General features: G+C 34.5%; 1 protein-coding gene across 3 annotated transcripts in view; it reads left to right on the top strand.

The window, feature by feature from the left end:
• The window catches only part of PEX5 (peroxin 5), a 166736-nt gene extending 146327 nt beyond the window's left edge, over positions 1 to 20409 (top strand). For 2 of the 3 annotated variants that reach the window (XM_089821189.1, XM_089821188.1), the window contains exons 13-15: positions 4510 to 4575; positions 5438 to 5532; positions 19795 to 20409. In XM_089821189.1, the coding sequence (XP_089677315.1) occupies positions 4510 to 4575; positions 5438 to 5532; positions 19795 to 19873 (240 nt within the window). In that variant the 3' untranslated portion in view covers positions 19874 to 20409. Of the gene's footprint in view, positions 1 to 4509; positions 4576 to 5437; positions 5533 to 19591; positions 19698 to 19794 lie in introns of those variants that run through there. The other variant, XM_089821190.1, reaches the window with a different exon arrangement.
• The last annotated feature ends 379 nt before the right edge of the window (positions 20410 to 20788 follow it).

The raw sequence follows: 20788 nt of genomic DNA, 5'->3' as shown, positions 1-20788 counted from the left end.
ATTGTCTTCAGAGTTAGAATTCTAGTGGTATTGTTTATCTCAAACATTTCTTCAAGTGCTTTTAGCATTTCATGTGTTGTATCCAATTCCAAGATTATGGGAAGTAGATGATCCTTAACGCCGTCTACAATTAATTTCATGGTCCTAGTATTATCTTTTCCCATTTGTTCAATTCTTCACTTCCCTTTGGTGGTTGGTCAGATTTTTCAAAGAATTCTTTTAGGTCATTCTCTTTTAAGGTTAAATTCATTCGTACTTTCCACCTAGTATAATTTGAGTCACCGTCAAGTCTATCCTCTACTTTTATACACGCAACTAGCAAGAAGACTATGCCCGATGGCATCAACATACGGACATTAAAGTCTTCAATATTACCGCTGACATAAGGATTAGCATGATCACCGATAGATCATTAGTATAACAAAATATTTAAAAGAGAATATACTAATGCATAGATTTATATACATAATTTATTATAAGGTTAGCAACAAATCATTATATATATCTATATCTATATATATAATATTTAATCAAATAATTAATCTTATGTTTTAGCTGACAGAAGCAATAAAACATTAACACTTCGTACAATCACACACTTAAAAATGGTGATATATAAATTTTCACTGTTACGTAAGTGGGAGTCAGTTCCAACCAATATTCAGGTATTGGTTGTTGGGTAAATAACATTTTTAACAGATTGTACCGTCTTCTAATTAAAAAAATATTTGTTGATCAAATATACACACAGCGACATTGCCCGTTGATTTATAAGGTAATTATAACTGTTGGTGATGCCATTTTATCTTATTATTGTTTTATCTTTATAACAAACCACCATACTTTATCAACAACAAATACCTGCTGCCCGCAAACAACTATTACAGAAGAAAATGTTTTCTTCTTCCATCAATAAGGAGACCTCTCTAGTTGTCTACTAGCCCGATGATTAGTTTTGTCTTGTTCAAACAGCTCAAGATATCTTCATAAAATTATAATAATTGACCTTAAGTCTGCTTACTCGCCCAATAATTTCCTTTTTAAAACACCGCTCAAGATATACATACCAACGGCTTACTATGTTTCTGTCTTTATTTTGAATTCTGTGCTTATTCCATTTGTCAGTTTCAGATATTATTGACCATTAATACTTCCAGTTTCCAGAATTTGAAGAGTGCACAATCATGGCTATAAACACCATGACTTAATATGGGTATTGCTGTTTTCTGTTGATAGTATGCCCGATTTAACCATTTGACCTTTAGTTTACCTCTATACCCAATGTCAAGCAGGAGAAAAGTTTGTCAATGAAATCACATATTCTGGCACAACATTAAGCAATGACACCCTGACATTCATTATTTTCAGCAAGTATAAACAAGAATACATAACTTGCATACAGAACAAGTAACCTGCATACTTGTAAGTACCATCTCCATACAATTTTGTCTGTCTAGACAATATGTCATATTTTCAAATGTCTGAATTGCTCTTGTGAACACAATACATTTTGAATCTGAACCAAGTATACACTCTGAATATATTCTGATAGTGATCGCCATAACTGTAAAATATTTCATCTGTGTTAATTTTGTCATCAATGACACTTTGAACCAACATTTAGTTATTATTATTGTCTGTAAAAAACAGTAAATATATTAGATATGTTTAAAAGTAATATATCATATTTATAGTTTCTTGTATAATTGGTCATAATTATATCCTTGTTGGACATAACTCTATTTTACCCCCCGACAACTAACTTAAAAATTTCGAACTCAACAATCTTTCAGAAACATATGAATAAAACCAATGTAATTGTTAGCGAGACCTTTAAAGTATTAGATATGATTTATTCTGGATGTCGCCATTATTGACATGGTGGCATCTCCAGCTGTCACAGGATATGCATTTATCCCTTCTTATTGATCTCATCCAAAGCTAGATGTCTGATTGATTCTTGTCTGATTGTTTCTTGACATCATCTTGTGAAAACATTTGTCATTCTTGCTGCAATGAATATAATTTGACTCTGCCAAATATACTGGCATCTATCAATATTGTTCCATTTTTTTGTCAATTATAGATAGTATATCTCCAATAAGCATAAGTATTAAATAATAAAACACAGGAATGGTTATTCTGTGAGAATCCTAAATATACAGCAATCTGAAACATTTCTGGAGTTTAACAGGTAACTGGTCTATCCATGGGGTATATATTAGCCAAATATACTTGATGACAGTAAACCTGGTCAGGCACTTCCAAGGTAGAGGCTGTGTTCTTGGTTGGATGCACAATGCTAAGCCCTGTCCGAATGCCACACAGCATTCAAGAGTTAAATCTATTTCCTAATTCTATGGATAAGATTGGTTTAATTATCATCTAAGATCATCTTTGTCTTGCCAAAATTAAAAAGACAAATGCCAATAGGCATGGTGATAGCCCAGTTTTGCAACAGCATTTCACTACAAATGGATCATCTGTTCATATTGTATATCCTTTTTAACAGTGCCACATATTTATCTGTGCTTTGTTCCTCATATGGATTTTTTTCATGCCATGTCACCATAAAACAAGCTATCAATTTAAAATATTATTTTCATCAATGATACTTACCGAATCTTTGATAACATATTTAACATAATGTGCACTCCCTTGACAAACAGCCGAATAGTTATGATGAAAAGTTGACTCTTTTATAGTGGAGCTTCAAGGAAGTGAATAACTTATATAGAGGGTCATGACTCAAACACCCTATTTCCAATCTTGCCATGTCTTTGTCCTCCAGTGACTCAGTTGGGTGATTTTGTTTTCTTAACTTTACATGGCCAACTTTTTGCTTGACCATGAATTTACAACTTTTTACATCAGACTTTTTGCAACTTTATTCCATCTAACCCCAAAACACCATGACTTGCCAAGATTGGTGCTTTAAATCATTCTGCTCAGGGAGGGTGTAGAAATGACAGCTTCTCCTATACACTGGAATTCATTACAAGTTGAAGGAATGAAACGTAAAACCTTTGGATAATGTTGAGGATAAAAAGAATTTAGGAGCTGAAATTCAATAGTTCAAAGAGATTCAGTGTGGAGTTTGGAGTCTTTCTATTTAGAAAAAGGAACAAAAATTGATTGACAAAGGAAAACAAACTAACCAAACTGGAGATATTCTGGAAGCAGAAGTCAAGTATTATCTGACTACAAAAATAGAACATTAAGAAGAATTCTTCTAAATTACCAAAAGCTAGATGAAGCCTTATATTTCATATTGTGGGTCAATGGCTATCTCTAATGAAGATATTGTAACCAACAATCATAATCGCCTATGTGTTAATCCATTCTTTTAACTAAAAGGAAATGGAATGCTAATTAGAGCCTAGCACAGAGAAGGCATGTCATTAGTTCGTTATATAGAAAGTTCTGAAAAATATTGAACTATCAATGAATGAGAATTTTTTATTTAGCTGCTTGTTATATCGAAATCATTAATCTTCAGGAATTTCCCTAGTGACTTTCAATATTAGTGCAATGTAGCTGAGAAAAAGGGACCTCTTGTGTCTGTGGGAAGATTATATGTAGAAGTAAACATCCAGAACATTATATGTAGTATTTCCATTGCATTTTCTGTTTAGATGTAACCTATGTACAGCTTTGTAATGATACAACTTTACTAGGTTATCCAAATCTTATAGAAGCTATCTCTTCAGGTGTTTGAGCACACGAACAAGATAAGGGCTAGGAATATGTTTTGTCTAGAAACATTTGTCAACTTTACATAATGATTATGGCCATAGTTCCTTGGATCACCTTATACCTCCTATTAAACTAGTGGGATAGTGGACTAGCGCATTTAATATCTAAATTTCATAGCACTTATTTAAGTATGAGAATTTTGCAAATTTATATTAACTCACGTAGCTTCTATGTACAGTGGCAGCTTTTTGAGGCTTTGATAGATATGCAATTCTTGAAATTGGTCAGTCTTTTTTTTGCTTTCTCCAAAAACTTGAATGAATGATCACTGCAAAGTATTGTTGATCATTTATTGTGGTATTAGTATAATACAGATCTTTAATGCTTAGAAAAGCAGAGGTATTATAACACAAGGCCTGGATATCAAGTGCTTGCTGTTAAAGGAAGTTGAAAACTGGAAAGAATATTTTTCTCGATGTGTCCATGTTCTTTTCTATTGATGCAGATATGTAACTTTTACAATTGGCCAGTCTTATTTTTGCTCTCCAAAAGCTTGAATGAATCATCACTGCAAATATTGTTGATCATTTATTTGTGGTTAATGCTTAGAAAAGAAGAGATAATCATAACACATCTCTCATTGACTTGCTATAAAGGTCTGGAATCAAGAGCTTGCTGTTAAAGGCAGTTGAAAACTGGAAAGAATATTTTTTTTCACATGTCACTTAATGTTCTTTTCTGTTGATGCAGTGTTATATTCTTCTGATAATCGCTTTATGTTTTTTGTTTTCTTATTACTCGGATCCTTTTCAGGCCCTTGATTTAAAGCCTAATTATGTTCGTGCATGGGCAAATATGGGTATCAGCTTTGCTAACCAGGTATGCATTTTGTACAATCTTGTCATTGAGAACTTCCTGAATGTGACATTTAGACTGAATCAATATCCGTCCCAATTCACAAGAGGTGAAACTTTGGACAGTGTTCAAGTATTACATTACCTATGGTTGACTTAATTGATGCTTGATGCAAATAAACATTCAACATTTGAACTTCAATTTTCTATAGTGCCTCTATCATTTTCTTTTTCTTTATTGATTGCTTCAGTCATGTTGTCATAAGAGGATAAGGTAAGAGAGAAATTAGATAAGGATATCGTATTTAACAGTAGGAATTATGTAGTTGCTCATATCATGTAAGTAGTTGAACAAATTGAAGAAAATTAAATGAGATGCATCATAGACAGATCCTTTAGATGTGTGCATTCCTGGTATCAATGGAACTTCTGGATTTAGCATTGCAAGAATTGCTTAAAAGAGAAGATGAGAATATTAAATCAGAGTGGTCCAGTGGATCATTCTATGTGAACAAAAACATTGCAACTGCAAAATGAACAACTTGACTAGAGCATGCTGCCAAGTTCTGCTTAGACAATCCTGGAAACATTGTCAAACAAATTTGGGTGTCAAGCATGCCACCAATGCATGGATAAATGGATAGATTCAGTTATGATAGGCAGATATCTTGCATGAATGGCTATGTAAGGAAGACTGAAGTGAGGAATTGGAGATAACCACCTTTGTAGTTTAACTGAGATTTTATTTGATGTGGATAACTTTTATCTTATCATTATTTTAATACATTGAAGAAAGCATTTGAAACAAATTGCAATAATTTATTTTTGTGTCTAATTGTTTTGGTTTATTTTATTGATATTCTAAATATCTGCATGGGTTGTTTCAGGGCCGATATGAAGAGTCTATCAGATACTATGTAAGAGCATTAGCAATGAATCCAAAAGCTGAAAATGCCTGGCAATACTTGCGAATATCTCTTAGGTATATTATACAAACTTTTCAGTTTCATGCGTACAAGGCTGTGGATTTTTCTTGTCAGCTGTTTTAGAGAACATAGTTTTTACATTTGGTGCAAAGGAAGGTGATCAAGTTTTCCTACTTATTCAATCTTCTGACAAACGCCCTTATGTCTTTCTGTTTTTGGTAGAATTATTTTAGATTGCAAATCTATTAGAAATGGTATCTTTGTTTTACATTTTGTCCACTTCATTAGTGCCACAGGTTGCCTCTTGTCTCAATCGACATTGCTTTGTGGGGTTGTAAAATTAATATTGTTTGGTAAAAGTTCTGAAGTTTATGTGTAATATCCCCTTACATATTTGCTCCAGATTTTCCAAATGTTTTACATGAATTTTAAGGAAACAATTTACATGTAAATCCATCAGTATATACTGAAAGTAATATATTATCGGACTGAAATAGAGATCTGAAATTAAATCTAAAGGTAAATCATTACAACTTTATTTTTCAGGCAAATTTGTCTTTAAAGACTTGACAAACTTGTCCAATTTTGAACTCTGTCGCAGATCCACCTCCGAAGTTGAATTGGGTTTTTGCCTGATCCACTGAGAAATCCTAAAGGGTTCTGTCCTTACGTTTTCAAAACTAAAAGCCAAAGCTCTCCAAAAATCTCTGAGAGAAAACAATAACCAAGCATTTCCAAAATGAGCCTCTTAATGTTCTTTAACAGCTCATCCTTGCGACTTCATTTTCCCTCTGCTTGACTCTTGCTATTCTTTTACTTTGTCTCTTTAGTATCCTCTCCTTAATTTGAAATGACTTCATTAATATTTGCTGAGCTCTAGTAAAATCATGTTAATAATTTTTCAAGTAATTAAATTACATTGTCATTACATGTAATATAATTTGACAACTTAAAGTAATTATTTAATTCACTTCTAATGTGCCAAAAATGGGATATTCAAGTCCTCCCTTCCCAGAGATTGCTTGCCCTCAAGCAGTCTACACTTGCATGTTGAAACCAAATGCCTGAATCCCATATCAACCACCGATGTGCTATCTACTTTGATATAAACAACATGCCTGAAATCAAAATTCTACTAAAGTAATGCACCAAACATGTGTAATATTCCTCTTGAATATTTATCAAATTTATCTCAAAAACAATATTCAGAACACAATAGATAACTCATACAAATAACCAAAAATATAAAGCAGCAGAAAGCTCATATAAATACTATTTTAGAATACGTTATTGCATTATACATCAGCAATGCAATAACAAGCACCAAATGCCCAATCTTAAAAACAGTTACAATGGTCATATTGGGAGAACTATAAATCTGGATGTGAATTCCGATCTGAATTCACCACAACTAATGAATTGGGGCTACATCCAATCCACCCAAATAACCTAAAGGGTTTGCGTCCTCAGGTTTTGAAAGCTGAAAGCCAAGGCTTCCTCTTTCTCAATGAGAAAATTGAAAACAATCTCCAAAATCCAAGCATGCTGAAAACGATCTCCCTCTTCCCCTTTTATACTCAACAGGAAGACTCTTCATATTCACTTACTTGTCTCTTCATTGTTTTTATTCTCTTTTAATTGTCTTTTTCCCACTTAAGAGAATAATGAAATAAATTGACTTATTAATTCTCCCTTTTAATTTTAAAATCACTTTATTAAAACAAGTTAATCTTCAGACATTAAAATAAATACCTTGTCCAACTTAGAAAGCCATGTATAATAGCTTGCTGGAAAGCTCTCGGCAAGACGCTCAAAGTCCAATAATGCAAACCTGGAAATACAGACCCCAGCTGACTTACTGTAAAGAGTAAATATCAAGATCCCTTGCTATCTTGGCTCTTATCTGCCTGAAAGTGAAGATGCATGTGTCGAAACTCATATTGACCCCTAGCAAGGCCTGGTTAGCCCACAAAACGATGATGGAAAGGGCTAACGGCACATCAAAGGTTAATGACTATTAAAGGGGATATTACAACATGTTAATGCCAGGATCCCAAATCATAATGTTGTCACAATTGTCACCTATGAAGAAATAGTAGTATCTCAAGGGGCTAGCAACATTGAACAACTCTCTAACTCCAAATGATCTCCCATGGAAGTGCATAACATCCATCATAGGTAAACAATAAAACATATCAGCCCATCCCGAGCTGTTGGTGTAGACTCAAACAACTCCGTGTCATGTAAGGGGGCTGGAATCAATGCCACATAATATATTTTTCCAAGGTGTCTTGAGAAAAATCACATTAACAAACTCCTTGCCAATCACAATCCTAGTACTACCGCTATGGTCAACCACTGAAAACAAGACATCGAAAATTAGGCACCAAGTGCTAATGCAGGAAAATTGAGTATTACAACCTACTGCAAACAGCCCATCATCATCTGAAAGCACACATACCAATGTTATCAAGTGACCATAGTGACCCAAATTCTTCGAAATGGAAGTGAACAATAATTGAGTTGTATCCATAAGATGTCTCACAAATAGTTGCATTGAAGTTTGCAAGTGCACAAAATCAAAATGCTCAAAGGTTGAGATCAACACCAATGATGCAGAGGAACTAGTACAACAATAATGAATCTGAAATGCCATTAAACACAAGGGACTCATGAGTAAGGAAGTAGCTGAAAATCCATCTCCTACGATCAAACCATATCTGCCATCAATTATCAACCAAAAACTACTTAGCTGCTGAACCCATTTGTAAGATGATTGAAAAGTGGGGAGCAATGCTAACTCTAGAAATCAATCTGCCACTCCAATCCTCAACACTAGAATCTACACCTAGTCCCAAATTTTCAAGCAATTCCATTATCGTTCCAGGAGTTAGAATGGACTTCCTTGTCCAACTCGAAGAGCACCCACTTCAAACAAAGAACTGTGCAATGATCATCCACCTCAAACAAAGAATTGTCAACAAATTGAATACTATTGAACTCATATTTGTCAACCAATTGAATACTATTGAACTCATATTCAAGTTCTAGTTGGCCCAGAAATTTATTCCTTGATCTTTTGGGATAGGTATCCAAATCCCAAGTGCATTGTATGCTTTCAAGTTCCTATATCACTTCTTTGATAAACTGAGTCCTTCCCTTGTTCTCTTGCTCCCTGAACTGATTAGTGACAACAATCTGATTTATTGCTTCTTGAAGAGCCATTTGTGTATTCTCCAATCTATCCTGTGTAAAATAAGCTTACTGATCTCATCCTCCTTTTCCTTCAACTTTTTAACATACAATTCAGCAACTTTTAAAATATGATTCGTGTTCGAATGTAAATACAAACATTTAGAATTCATTGATTCAATGTTAATTCTGTAACTTCGAAATCATCCTGGTCTGATGATACATATTATTACAGATCATACAGATCCACGATAATAACATATTCCTCAATGTTAAATCAAGGTAACTATAATCAAAAGTATTTCAGAATTGTCACAATGGCTAACCACCATTACTACTACCAACTATTTTTATAACTTCTTGAAATGTAAATATTCATTTTCAGTTGAGTTGTAATCAAACAACTAACAAGTTTCACATGAATCAAAATGGTTAACCGTAATTTCCTTTTCTCAAGATCATAACATCTGATTGTTTAACTAACTGCCATTCGCATGATATATATAGTGACTATGTGGCAATTTTAAATGAGCAAAAATTTGGGATGTAACAGAAACTCACATTTATTCTCTAGAAGAAGAAATTCATAAACTGCGCAAGAAGACGTGTTTTTCTAAACAATACTTATTATATAACTTTTTGGAGGGAAAATAATATAAATATTATATTATATTATTTCATTTATCGCTCAAAGTATAAAATACAAAATTGCTCTTTTAAATAATCACTTATAGGAACTCAGGCCTGGTCACACTTTTTAATTCACTTATAACAATCTCATAGATAATCAAACATAAGTCATCGTTTTAGAAATATAAAGTAAAATTACATCTCAACAATTCAAATTTAATTTTTTAATTATTTCCTTTCCAACAACCTCCTTAGCCTATGGGAAAATAAGAAGAAAAGTAGGTTTAAAATATAAAATTGCTCTTTTAAACAATCACTTTTATGACTTTGGGCCTAGTGACACTTTTTATATCACTTATAACAATCTCATAATTTTAGAAATACAATGTAAAATTACGTGTCAACAATTCAAAAATAATTTTTTAATTATTGCCCTTTTGACCACCTCATCGACCCAGGGGAAAAAAAGAGGGAAACTAGGCTACCTGTCTCCATTAATTTTGCCCTAGAAAAGTGGATACGGCAATTCTCTATCCCCAAAACTGCTTGTTCAGAAGCAATTGTATATTGGGATGCTCCAAAATTTGCTCTCCTTCTAAAGTGGCATTGTTTATTGGAAGATGCCCCCAATGGATCGAATATTCATTTATGCTTCTGTTTGCTACTTTTTTTTGTTTCTTGGTGTCAACAATTTCTTCAAAGACCAAAATGGATTTTCATTCATCTTCCAAGGGATGTAGCTCAACTATTGGAGTGACATGATACCCAATTTTCTTTCTTGAGGCAAGGACCATGAATTGTGTCAATGTTACTTTTCTGAGGTGGTTCTAAGTTGTATGAAATTTTCCCAATTTTTCGGTTGTTTCTATACAGTCTATAGAAATGGGTTTAAATTTCTCTTCTTTACTCTTGTAAATTGTTGACTGCTTGCATGGCTGTAATCTTAAAAAGATCATGTCACTATCTTTTAAAGTATGTTTGATTTGGTGTTAGTCTGCATAGTTTTTTGAAGTATGTTTAATTTGGTATTAGTCTGCATAATGTTTTTCTGATTTTGAACATGATGGAGTTTGTCCTTAAGTTCTTAAGATATCTTGATTCTGTTAAACTAAATCTCTGGGCGTGTGGAATCTTGTTACAAGAAATAACAAAGTCAAAATTTGAACTGACATTACTGTACAAAGCCATAAATGGTGTCCGATAAACATGTGCTACGTGGTGTTATAACAGTGCTAACCCCTTTGATCCATGCCTTTTGATGACCAGCTACATAGTTCCTCAAGTAGCCTTCCACCTATTTGTTAACAGGTACAGTTTGTTAAGTTGTTTGAGGGCGATACCTAGTCTAAGTTGAGTTCTTGCCAAATGAAAATGCTCATCAAAACAAACTTAGTGTTAATGTTTTATGCCAGAAAAGAAGGTAAGCAGCAAAACAAAAAATAATGAACAATAAGACAGTAATTATCTTGTGAAAACTCTCCAACTTGAGGGAGAAAAACCCAGCCACAAGAAGAAATCACTTATATTTAATGAAAGAGCAGAAGACATGTATACAATTTAGCCAAACACTGGGCCGAACTTCCACCACTCATGATAGCATCTCTCCAGATATAAATATATAGACAATCAAAGAATATTAATATATTCTCATACAAATACCTTCTGCAAGAATATATAAAATTGTCTTGCCATTACAAAGTGACGACCCTTTGTTGTCTTGACTCTTCATTGCCTCGGCGTCACAAAGAAGATGACATTATGTGTTGAGATGGCTTTAATACTACACACACACACATGTATATACACATGAGAGAAAGATAACTCTGCAGCTATAACATCAACACTCCCTCTTAGCTAGGGAGATATCTTTCTAAATATCAATGTCGTACATTCTCTGAACATGACAGTTACAATGGCTACACCCATTTGTGGAAAAGAGTTTTATCACATAATCTCTCAATGTGATAACATCATGGAGTCTCTCAACATAACACCCACAATGGCTACATTCATTTGTGGAAAAGAGTTGTTCACGAAATCTTTCAATGTGATGACCTCATGGACTCTACCAACATGAAACCCACAATGGCTACACCCATTTGTGGGAAAGAGTTTAACATGAAATCTCTCAAGATGACTTCCATTATTAGTATTCCCATATGTGGAAAGAAGCGTATGCACAAGTGCCCCTCATGGAGTCACTTAACGTGATGTCCTCTTGGAGTCCCCCAACATGATGTCCAACATGGCTACTCCCATAGGTGGAAAGAGAAACATCTCTCAATGGCTTTCATCTCATGTGTCTGTCTCAAAGAAATATGCATTTTAGCACATAGTAAGAATCACTGGTGCTGAGACTCCGTCATAGAAAGGACATCATTCTTCACAACACATCAATGGCACTGAACCGCAAATTATTATAATAAGTAGGCAGAGGTTTGAGCATAAACTCAAACCCTTCAAGCTCACTCCTCTGGCACATCTCCTTGAGGGTGGAGAATATATCAATGCATAAAAGAGCAAGAAGCTGAAGGTTGGGGCCCTCGTTGCACTCCAAATAAGTGTGTATTTGAAACTTCCTCTTAGTTCCATACATGTGCTTGTTCATTGGCAATAATGTCATCTCATTATTGCTGGCCAGCACCATGGAATTGAGCCTGTTCTCGGCAGTCTCAACACTCCATGGCTGTAAATTTTGCAAAGTGATTGGTCATGCGATTGTGGTAGACGAAGTTCTTGAATGAAATATCCCAAATGGATATTGGCCCGATTTTATATCAAGATAATATTCTGAACATAAACATATGAAGATGCATTATAAACCAACAATATAAACCAATAGATTCTCATAAAATACCTTAGAATATGTTATTGCATTATACATCAAAATACAATAACTAGTATTCAAAATCCAATCCTAAACACAATTTTACAGCCAGATTGGAATACTAAGAAAAAAACCTATAAGCACATGTGAGACACCTGCTGTGACGTCTCTACAGACAATGGGTTTGCGTCCACTATCTACCAGCATGAGGGTTTATGTTCTCAAGCTGGATGAAAGCTGAATCTTTTCAAATGCTCTCGCAAGAGAGATTGAAATCTGAATCATAAACCAAGCATGAAGAAATGAGCTTCTCCTCTGCCTTTTAAAGACCCAACTTGTGACTCTTCAGCTTCTATATTCTTGTCCCTATCCCTCATGCCACTCATCTCTTATTCACTCTCCTTTAATTAAAATTGACAAAATAATTCTGTATTAAGTTCCCAAAAGTCATATATTGGATTGGCCTATCAGTTTTTAATGTACCAGAAAAAGGGGACATTACATTGAAGCCCACCAGCTTGAAATCCCCTTCTTCCTTTCCCATGGCTACTGATCAACTTTTCTTCCCTGAAAATCTTTTTACTAAACTTGTCCTGATAAAACCCAGCTGTCACGGTGTTCTCAGTCCCAAGATGACCAATGTTGACATTGCTTCTTATATCAATGGGCCTGAGATTTGCTTCCTTGAGCTGCTGCACCATACAGTCGCCCATATGCAGAAAAGGAACTGAGCAAACTTGTGAGAGCTCCTCATACCACGCGTGCAAAACATGGCAAGGCATAAGAATACAACATGCTCTGGTCTCCTCAGGACAGAAGTCTTTCTTTAAGAACATTGGAAACACAATTCCCTTTCCTCCTAGAGAACCGTAGTTCTATCCAAGTTCCTGTTTCAGCTGAGGATCATTGCATAGCAGCATGGGCAGGTTGCTTCCATCCAATTCTACAAAGCTTTGTTTGAAGAGCTTCGTTATGAATTCTGCTGTAGATAGATTGGTAATGCCCGCAATAATGCCCACCATGTTGAGCTGATGGAGCACATGACTCGAACCCAATACTAGTCATGCAGGGCAGCTATTGGCCCTGGTGGATATTTTCTTGCTCTCTTCTTCTGTTTGAGGTAACACAGAAGATTTTATGACAGATAATATAAGGGCATGGCCTATTACTCTACTTCCTCCTTTCAGTTGGAAGAGAAGATACTTCCTCTTCTTGTGGTTGGTGGGACTCGATCCCCAGCCCTGCTGTGGGTCAGTAGTGTTGTAGATTGAAGATGGCCAATGCAGTGCATATGAATGTACTGCATACTCATGATCCCATTAAAGAAACCCCCAATAACCTGCAAAATATTTCTGATACTATGTTAATGTTTATGCTAGAAATGAAGATAAGCAGCAAAACAAAAAGTAATGAACAATAAGACACAGTAATTATCCTGGGAAAACCCTCCAACTTGAGGCAGAAAAACCCAGCCACAAGAAATATCACTTATATTTAGTGAAAGAGCAGAAGACAAGTTTACAATACAGACAAACACTGGGCTGAACTTTGAGCACCCATGATAACACCTCTCTAGATATAAATAGCGACAATCAAAGATTATCAATTTATTCTCATACAAATTCCTCCTGGAAGAATATATAAAATTGTCTGGACCCTTCATTGTCTTGCTATTACAAAGTGAAGAGCCTTCACTTTGTTGACTCTTCATTACCTTGCCTTTACACAGGAGATGACGTTATGTGTTTATATGTTTATTTTGAATTTTGGAGAGAAAAACAACTCCCGCATCTATAACATCAACATTTAGAAACCTACTATCTCTATCACTCACTGTATTTTTAAATGAACCAATTCAAGCCTAAAATTATGGTGAGTGATAGAGATGGTTTACTCTAGAGGTAGATCAACTGATGGAGGGACATAATTTTGAATATCCCTTGAAGGTTTGTTTGCCCAAAAAAGAAAAAGAAAATGAATGTGTTGCAAATGTACGATGCAAAGGTTTGACAAAATTATTAATCAAATTTCTATGCCACAGGGATAATAATGATATGATGTTTCAAATAAAGAATCTAACTACCATTGTCATGTAAACTTCTGTTACAAATTTCTGCTACAATGCTCAGCAAGAGACAACAATTTGTTTTTACAAGTTTCAGAATCGTAGCAGGTTGTAATCCCTAACCTGAGGCATTGGTTCTTGTGTCAAATGGCTGATCACAGAAGATGGGATCTAAGCAATGTATACTACTTTTAGGATTCATTAAATTGTTATGCTATGCTCTGAGTGTATTTTCTGTTGGTTATATAAAGTACTGTTGCCAATAAATAGTTTCCAGACTCATAGAATCCTTTACAATTCCCATGAGCTCTTCGTGAACTCCCTTAATGCTTGGTACAGCACCCTCATACTTGTCCAGCAATGACAATAGCTGCTAAATAAACCCTTCTGACTCGGTATGCCTCTTAAAATTCCTTAGACACTCCCATCAACACACTTTCAAATTATTGCAAATAGCATACATAGCTGTTCCCCACATCTCCTGAGCATTCAATGGACCCCACGAGTTCCTCTTGTAAGCCCTCATGTCTCACCAAGCATCCAATATTTTCATAACCTAGTATGGTGTCCATGCAATGCCTCCTTATCTCCACACTGACATACCCTTGATTTCCCATATTCAAATTTCTGATCTACATCACCTTTTGACCTCCTTTAATATGTCACACCCCTTTTATGTAAACACTTGCATGACCCATCATGACTTTTTTTCTGCACATTTCTGACCAGAAATTGGCCCTCAACTAGTGACAATTGAGTGTTTTTGTTTTGGAGCACCCTCTACATTACTCAATACGCTCGAGGCATCCGGCACCTATACCAAATACAGGGTTACTTGTGGGTGCGCCTTGCTACCCAAGCATCTTGATACACCCAGTTATGTACCCGAGCATACCCAGTCGCACTCAAAGGCACTGATTGCCAAAAAGTAACTAAAAAGGACATTTTTTGCATCCAAAAGCCCTGAAACTCCCCCTAAACCCATCTTTCTGCCAATGGCAAAGATAAATTTCTCTCTTCCTCTCTCTTTGATAATTTTCTCTGAAAATCTTAAGGGGCATAACCTCCAAACCCCCACTGCCAGCCTGCACCCCTTCTATCGTTGTGTTTACTCACATCTAATGTCTTGTACAGCTTATCATTACTGTTCCTCAACCCAATACAGTCTCCACTCCCAATCCCCCACCAGTTAGTTGAATCTCTTGTTATATAAGACATTTGATTACAACGAGGGGGTTTGAGAGAGGAGACTAGAATCAAGATTGTAGACAACTAAAATCATTATCATTAAATGCTGATTGATAATAGGTAAATATTAAATATTTAGATATCAAATGACATTTATATTTATTTTTATCACCATTTTGATATTTGGCATTGATCAGTGATTTGAGTATCATTTTATCAAACGCATTTGTTTTACAATTTTTGTATATTTCTTTAAATATTTTGGACATGAAACCAAACCCACATACCCAAGGGAAAAACAATTGTCTGTACCGACATACCTAGTTTTCATACACCCATGCTGGCAGCTTAGAGCACCATTAATACTGTATTGCAGCTATGTAGTATTCCTCATGCCATCTTCAACTAGCAGAATATGAAATCCCCCTTTTATTTTGTACTTCTTAATAGTGAGAAGATATGCAACTATGTCAGGCATATATTGGTTTTAATCTTCTCATTTATCACTTGCCTGGAAGTCCCATGTATTTCTTCTAATTAATTAAGCACAATCTTCATTCCTTTTGACTTCCTCATTCAAGCAACGTTCAATTTAGAAGCATAAAAAATCAATATAAAAAATGATCACCGCCAAGAAATTAACCTTTCATTCCCAAATCCAATCTTACCTTAGGATTTCATTTAAGTTGTTTGAGATGAATGAAGTTCAATTTCATAGAAAAAATTAGGTTTGATAAAATGTCCAGAATAATCTGTTTCCTGCTTCAACCCTCCTCCTATAACTTATGTTTGAGGGAAAAATTTTAATTTCTTTTCTTTTCCTTGAATTTTCTTGTAACCCTAAAAGTGTCCCCTTTTAAATTCCTTTTGCACTTTACTTGCCACTTTAAACTGAAAAATAAAACTTCATCCCCAAAACCATTTGATTAAATTATAAAGTACTAGTTGCACTTATGAATAAAGTAGTGCTATTTTTAACAACTGAATATTAAAGTATTAAATTAATGTGATTATTAAAAGGGGACTTGACATTGTTTTCTTGAGACTACAACCATACAAATAGTCCTTTATTAAAATGAGTTGAGCAACGAAGCTTAGTTCTTGTTTGCATAGACCATATAGACCAAGAAAGAGATTGGGAAAGTTTTATGCAAGTTGAAATTGCGTAGCAGAGTGAAATTTATGATGTGCTTCTCGTTTCCTGCTTCAAGAAGGCACTTTGGCATCAGACCACTCTATTAGGTGACCTGCATCCAAAGTAAACAAATCATCTCTTATCACTCACTTCATTTTCAGTAGAACTGTGGAGTCTAAACATTTACTTTGAGTAAAAAATCAGCAAATTGTGGTGCTTTGAAATTTGAAGAAATGGCTTAAACTGATCATGCTTAGTGAGTCTATCCACTACAACATAGGTACAGTTAAATTTGTACTTTTGGAAGCCCAGATTTGAATACCATTGAAATCTCTACCACTTCTGATTCAAAATTGGTACCCTTATGTCTAAGATATCGTGTCCTCCCATGGAACCACCAGGTCTTGGTCTGGATTCACATATGGTTTGGGAGTGATTCGTACAGGGTTTGGCTGTCTCGTAGTGGGCTTGGACAGAGGAACTTTTGGCAAATTTCTGATGAATTTCCTACTCCTGCTATGAATTGGTGGAGAACTTAACGATTTTTTGACGAATTTCAAAGTATTTTCCTGTTCACGGGACCTGTATTGTCATTGTCAAATAAGTGCAGACTTTTGAAAACTATTAGGTCCAATATAATGTCCCCTCTGCAGACTTAACAATTGTTACCACACAAAAACACAGTCTACAACCTGTGAGCATAATGGATCAGGTGTAGAAGTATACAATATGAATATATACACGGTGCAATAGATGTATTGAATCCTTAAACAAAAACAGAGAAAATATGACTTCCAGCTTCAAGAAGGAATTATGTGATATTATAAATAATTGAAATTTTATATTATTAATTTATTAGTTATAAGGAGGAATACATGCTTAAAACATTATTAGTCATTTTTTAATAATTATTAAACTAAATTTTTTTTTATTAATCTTGAAATGTTATACATATTTTTCAAGTAATTATATATTATTTTACTTTAACATAATATATTAATTAATTACATATAAGTTACAATGATATATTAAAAATTAACATTAGCTTACTTTTTAATTTATTTTATGTTAGGCTATATATATATATATACACACTTATAAATGTGTGTGTGTGTACAGACAAAAACAACTCATAAAAAATATATTTGCCCCAACTTGCAAACCAAACCCTCATAACGTAATCTAAGCCCAAACTGGGACAGACAACTTAACCTTATGTGCTTAAGGACATCATCCTTGAGCACTTTCCACGAGAAACCTTTTTGGATCTACTGACATGTCTTGAGGTCCCTGGTTTAGTTTGCTAAATGCATATCATTATTGCTCCTAAAAAACATTATTTTCCATTTTGGATTTAGGCAATAGATAGATTTTATTTTTGCAAAGATTGAGTCATTAACTACTTCATACTTTTCACCTTGTAATCTACATTTCAATATGTTAATAGAAAAGGCATTTTTGCCCTATTCAGCTTAGATGTGAACCTTTGGTTAGTTATAATATGTCGTAAAATATAAAGAGAGCTTTTTTGACAAAATACCTACTATAATATTTTTTTTATCTTTGACATGCTTTATGCGAAACTCATAGCTTGAAATTTTCTTTACTCATTTTTGTTGAAATCCAACTCAAAAAAAGTACATCAGGTTATCGTGGTCTGTTTTGATGACAAATTTTCCTCCCTCTCGGAATTTGTTTGATCTTGGTTTAAGCATGCACGATGGCCAGCATTTCATTGTCATATATTGAGGAGCCTTTTCCTATTCGTTTGAGTTTATGGCTCTTGAAGGCAATTGGATGTTTGTTCTGCAATAAGACAACCCTAATCTTCTTTCTCAATGCATCAAATTCAAGAAAAGAAGAAAGAGAGAAGTCAGGGATGGACAACACCTGACATAAACTCATCACCTCTTTAAATTTATTAAATATTTTCTGTGCTGAAATTGACTAAGTGAAGGATCCTCTCCTTACCAAATTAGTCAAGGCTGCTGCCAACTAAGAGAAACGTTTGACAAAATTTCTGTAGTAGCTGGAAAGGCCAAAGAATCCTCTGGGCTGAGCCAATGTTTTTGGAGGAAGCCAATCCAAGATGGCTTGAAGCTTTTATTGAACAACTTAGATCCCAAGAGCACTGAACATGACACAATTATATAATATGTCATTTGAATTCACATGTAAATTTGGAGTAGAGCTTGTGCTTCCGAAGTACTGAAATCTCTCTAGGCTTTTTTCATTTTGTAAATATGTCACAAAAGAAAAACTAGAAAAACTAGAAAAACTATTATTAGCTTAAATAAAGCTTCAGTAGGTAGTCAATGAACCTTTCTTGCACAGGTCAAGAAATTTATCTAAACAATTTTTGGGGGAAAACTTCTTATTTATAGGTAAATGACAATTTCCTCTAAGCAGGAATGAAATGATGTGATTATTCTCAATTCTGTTCACTCTTGTAGCATTTCTTCATGCCTGTAAATATCTGAAAGAACATACGGCTCAGTAGACATGATCCTCCTAATTGCATGTATATGGAACTAACTGAAATTTTCATCCAATTGGTGTTTGGTCTTCTCTTGCCAATGCCAGAAATCTTGTGTAAACCTATATAAGCTAGCAAAGAAGAGTGTGTAACAAGATATCGGTGACTAATTTTTATCTCTAGCTTCTTTTTCCACATGATATATCAGCATACTTTTTATAATAAGAACTGGATATTATGGAACCTTGACAGAACATGTTTGCTTTGATTCTGTGTGCATGGGAAACCGTGAGGTATATGTCGTATATGCTTCTTTCAAGTCTGACCACATTATTTAATGGCGAGTTCGCTACTTAATCCATAAATGTAGAACTCAAGACTTCCGGTTTGTTTATTAGTGTAGCAGGATTTTCATGACCCAAATTTTGCAACCAGAAGATTGTGCTGGTTATCAGGGTTGTCATTTGTTATAAAAACATTTTTGGTAGATGTTTCTTAGTGTTAAAGTTTTAAATAATACGAATAGAAGAAAACCGATTTCATGTTGTCAGGGTATCTGTAAGTGTAAATCATAACATTTCTTTTTTTTTTTTGTTAAGTAGATTGGAGGTAGACTTTTGAAAACTGAACAGAGCTCTATTTCAATTTTGTTTTTTTTATTCTGGCCAAATACATTGGATGGTGTTTTCCAATTCCAAAGCTTGTAACAAAAAGTAAGTTGCAACGGTTATCAGATGGCTTTTGGTTTATAGCTTATGTTTCTTTGAATTGGAGCCTGATTTCAAGTTGATCTCTTGTACCACAGCTGTGCTGGAAGGACAGATTCTCTGGAGGCTTGTGAGGTGCGAGATCTTGATGCGCTTCAAAAAGAGTTTCCACTGTGATGTCAGGATTGATCACATGCTGTCTTCGTTTAGCTCAGACATTGATCTTTTGATGAATAATCTTTGATGATGGTAAACTAAATCCTCCTCACATAACATTTCCTGTCTAGAGAAATGAAGTACACAATTCAAGCATTCCTATTAAGAGTTGCACATTCAAGCATGGGTACTCATTTGTTTCCTGAAGAAAGTAGTTCCTTTCCATGAAGCCACTGAGGGAACCGATCTGTAAGATAAACATTATTGCATAAGAAAAAATAAAAACCAGGTGGCTGAAATTTTAGAATTGGGCTTCTGCACATTGAAGTTCTTTTTGAATTTGAACATGGGCCAGCTGCATCGAACAAAGCAGAATGTAAAAGTCGAATAAACATATCGACTGTAAAATAATCATCAATGCAAATTCAATCCTATATGTTGATGTTACGAAAAAATCAATTGTCTACGGCTCCTAGATTGCAAGTTCTTTTCCATTTTTCCTTGTATTTTTCTATAATTAAAGAAACTATTTGAAGGTTTGTAACCTTACATGACTATACACTGATACTGATTCCGATTGCCAGCTATGTTGAAGTGCACAATGTAATAACAGTTGCAAATCACAGAAATTGTACATGTGGAATATAATAGCTCCTAAGTGTGAAATAATCATCAATGCAAATTCAATCTTATACATTGGTTACAAAAAAATCAATTTTCTACGTTGCAAGTTGTTTGCCATTTTCCCTTGTATTTTCGATAATTAAAGAAACTATTTCAAGGTTTGTAACCTTACATGACTATACACTGATACAATGTAATAACAGTTGCACATTACAGAAAGTGCTCATGTTGTGGAATATAATAGTATTCACTTTCAAAAACATTTTAACTTCCGACCTATTGTATCCTTAATGACATATGCTTGTGGCAGTA

Source organism: Cupressus sempervirens, chromosome 3 (genome assembly GCF_028749045.1).
Source record: "Cupressus sempervirens isolate cs-2001-9-10 chromosome 3, ASM2874904v1, whole genome shotgun sequence".
Lineage (NCBI taxonomy): Eukaryota > Viridiplantae > Streptophyta > Pinopsida > Cupressales > Cupressaceae > Cupressus > Cupressus sempervirens.
The sequence above is the reverse complement of the archived record's forward strand: the minus strand, read 5'-3'. Positions and strand labels throughout refer to the sequence as shown.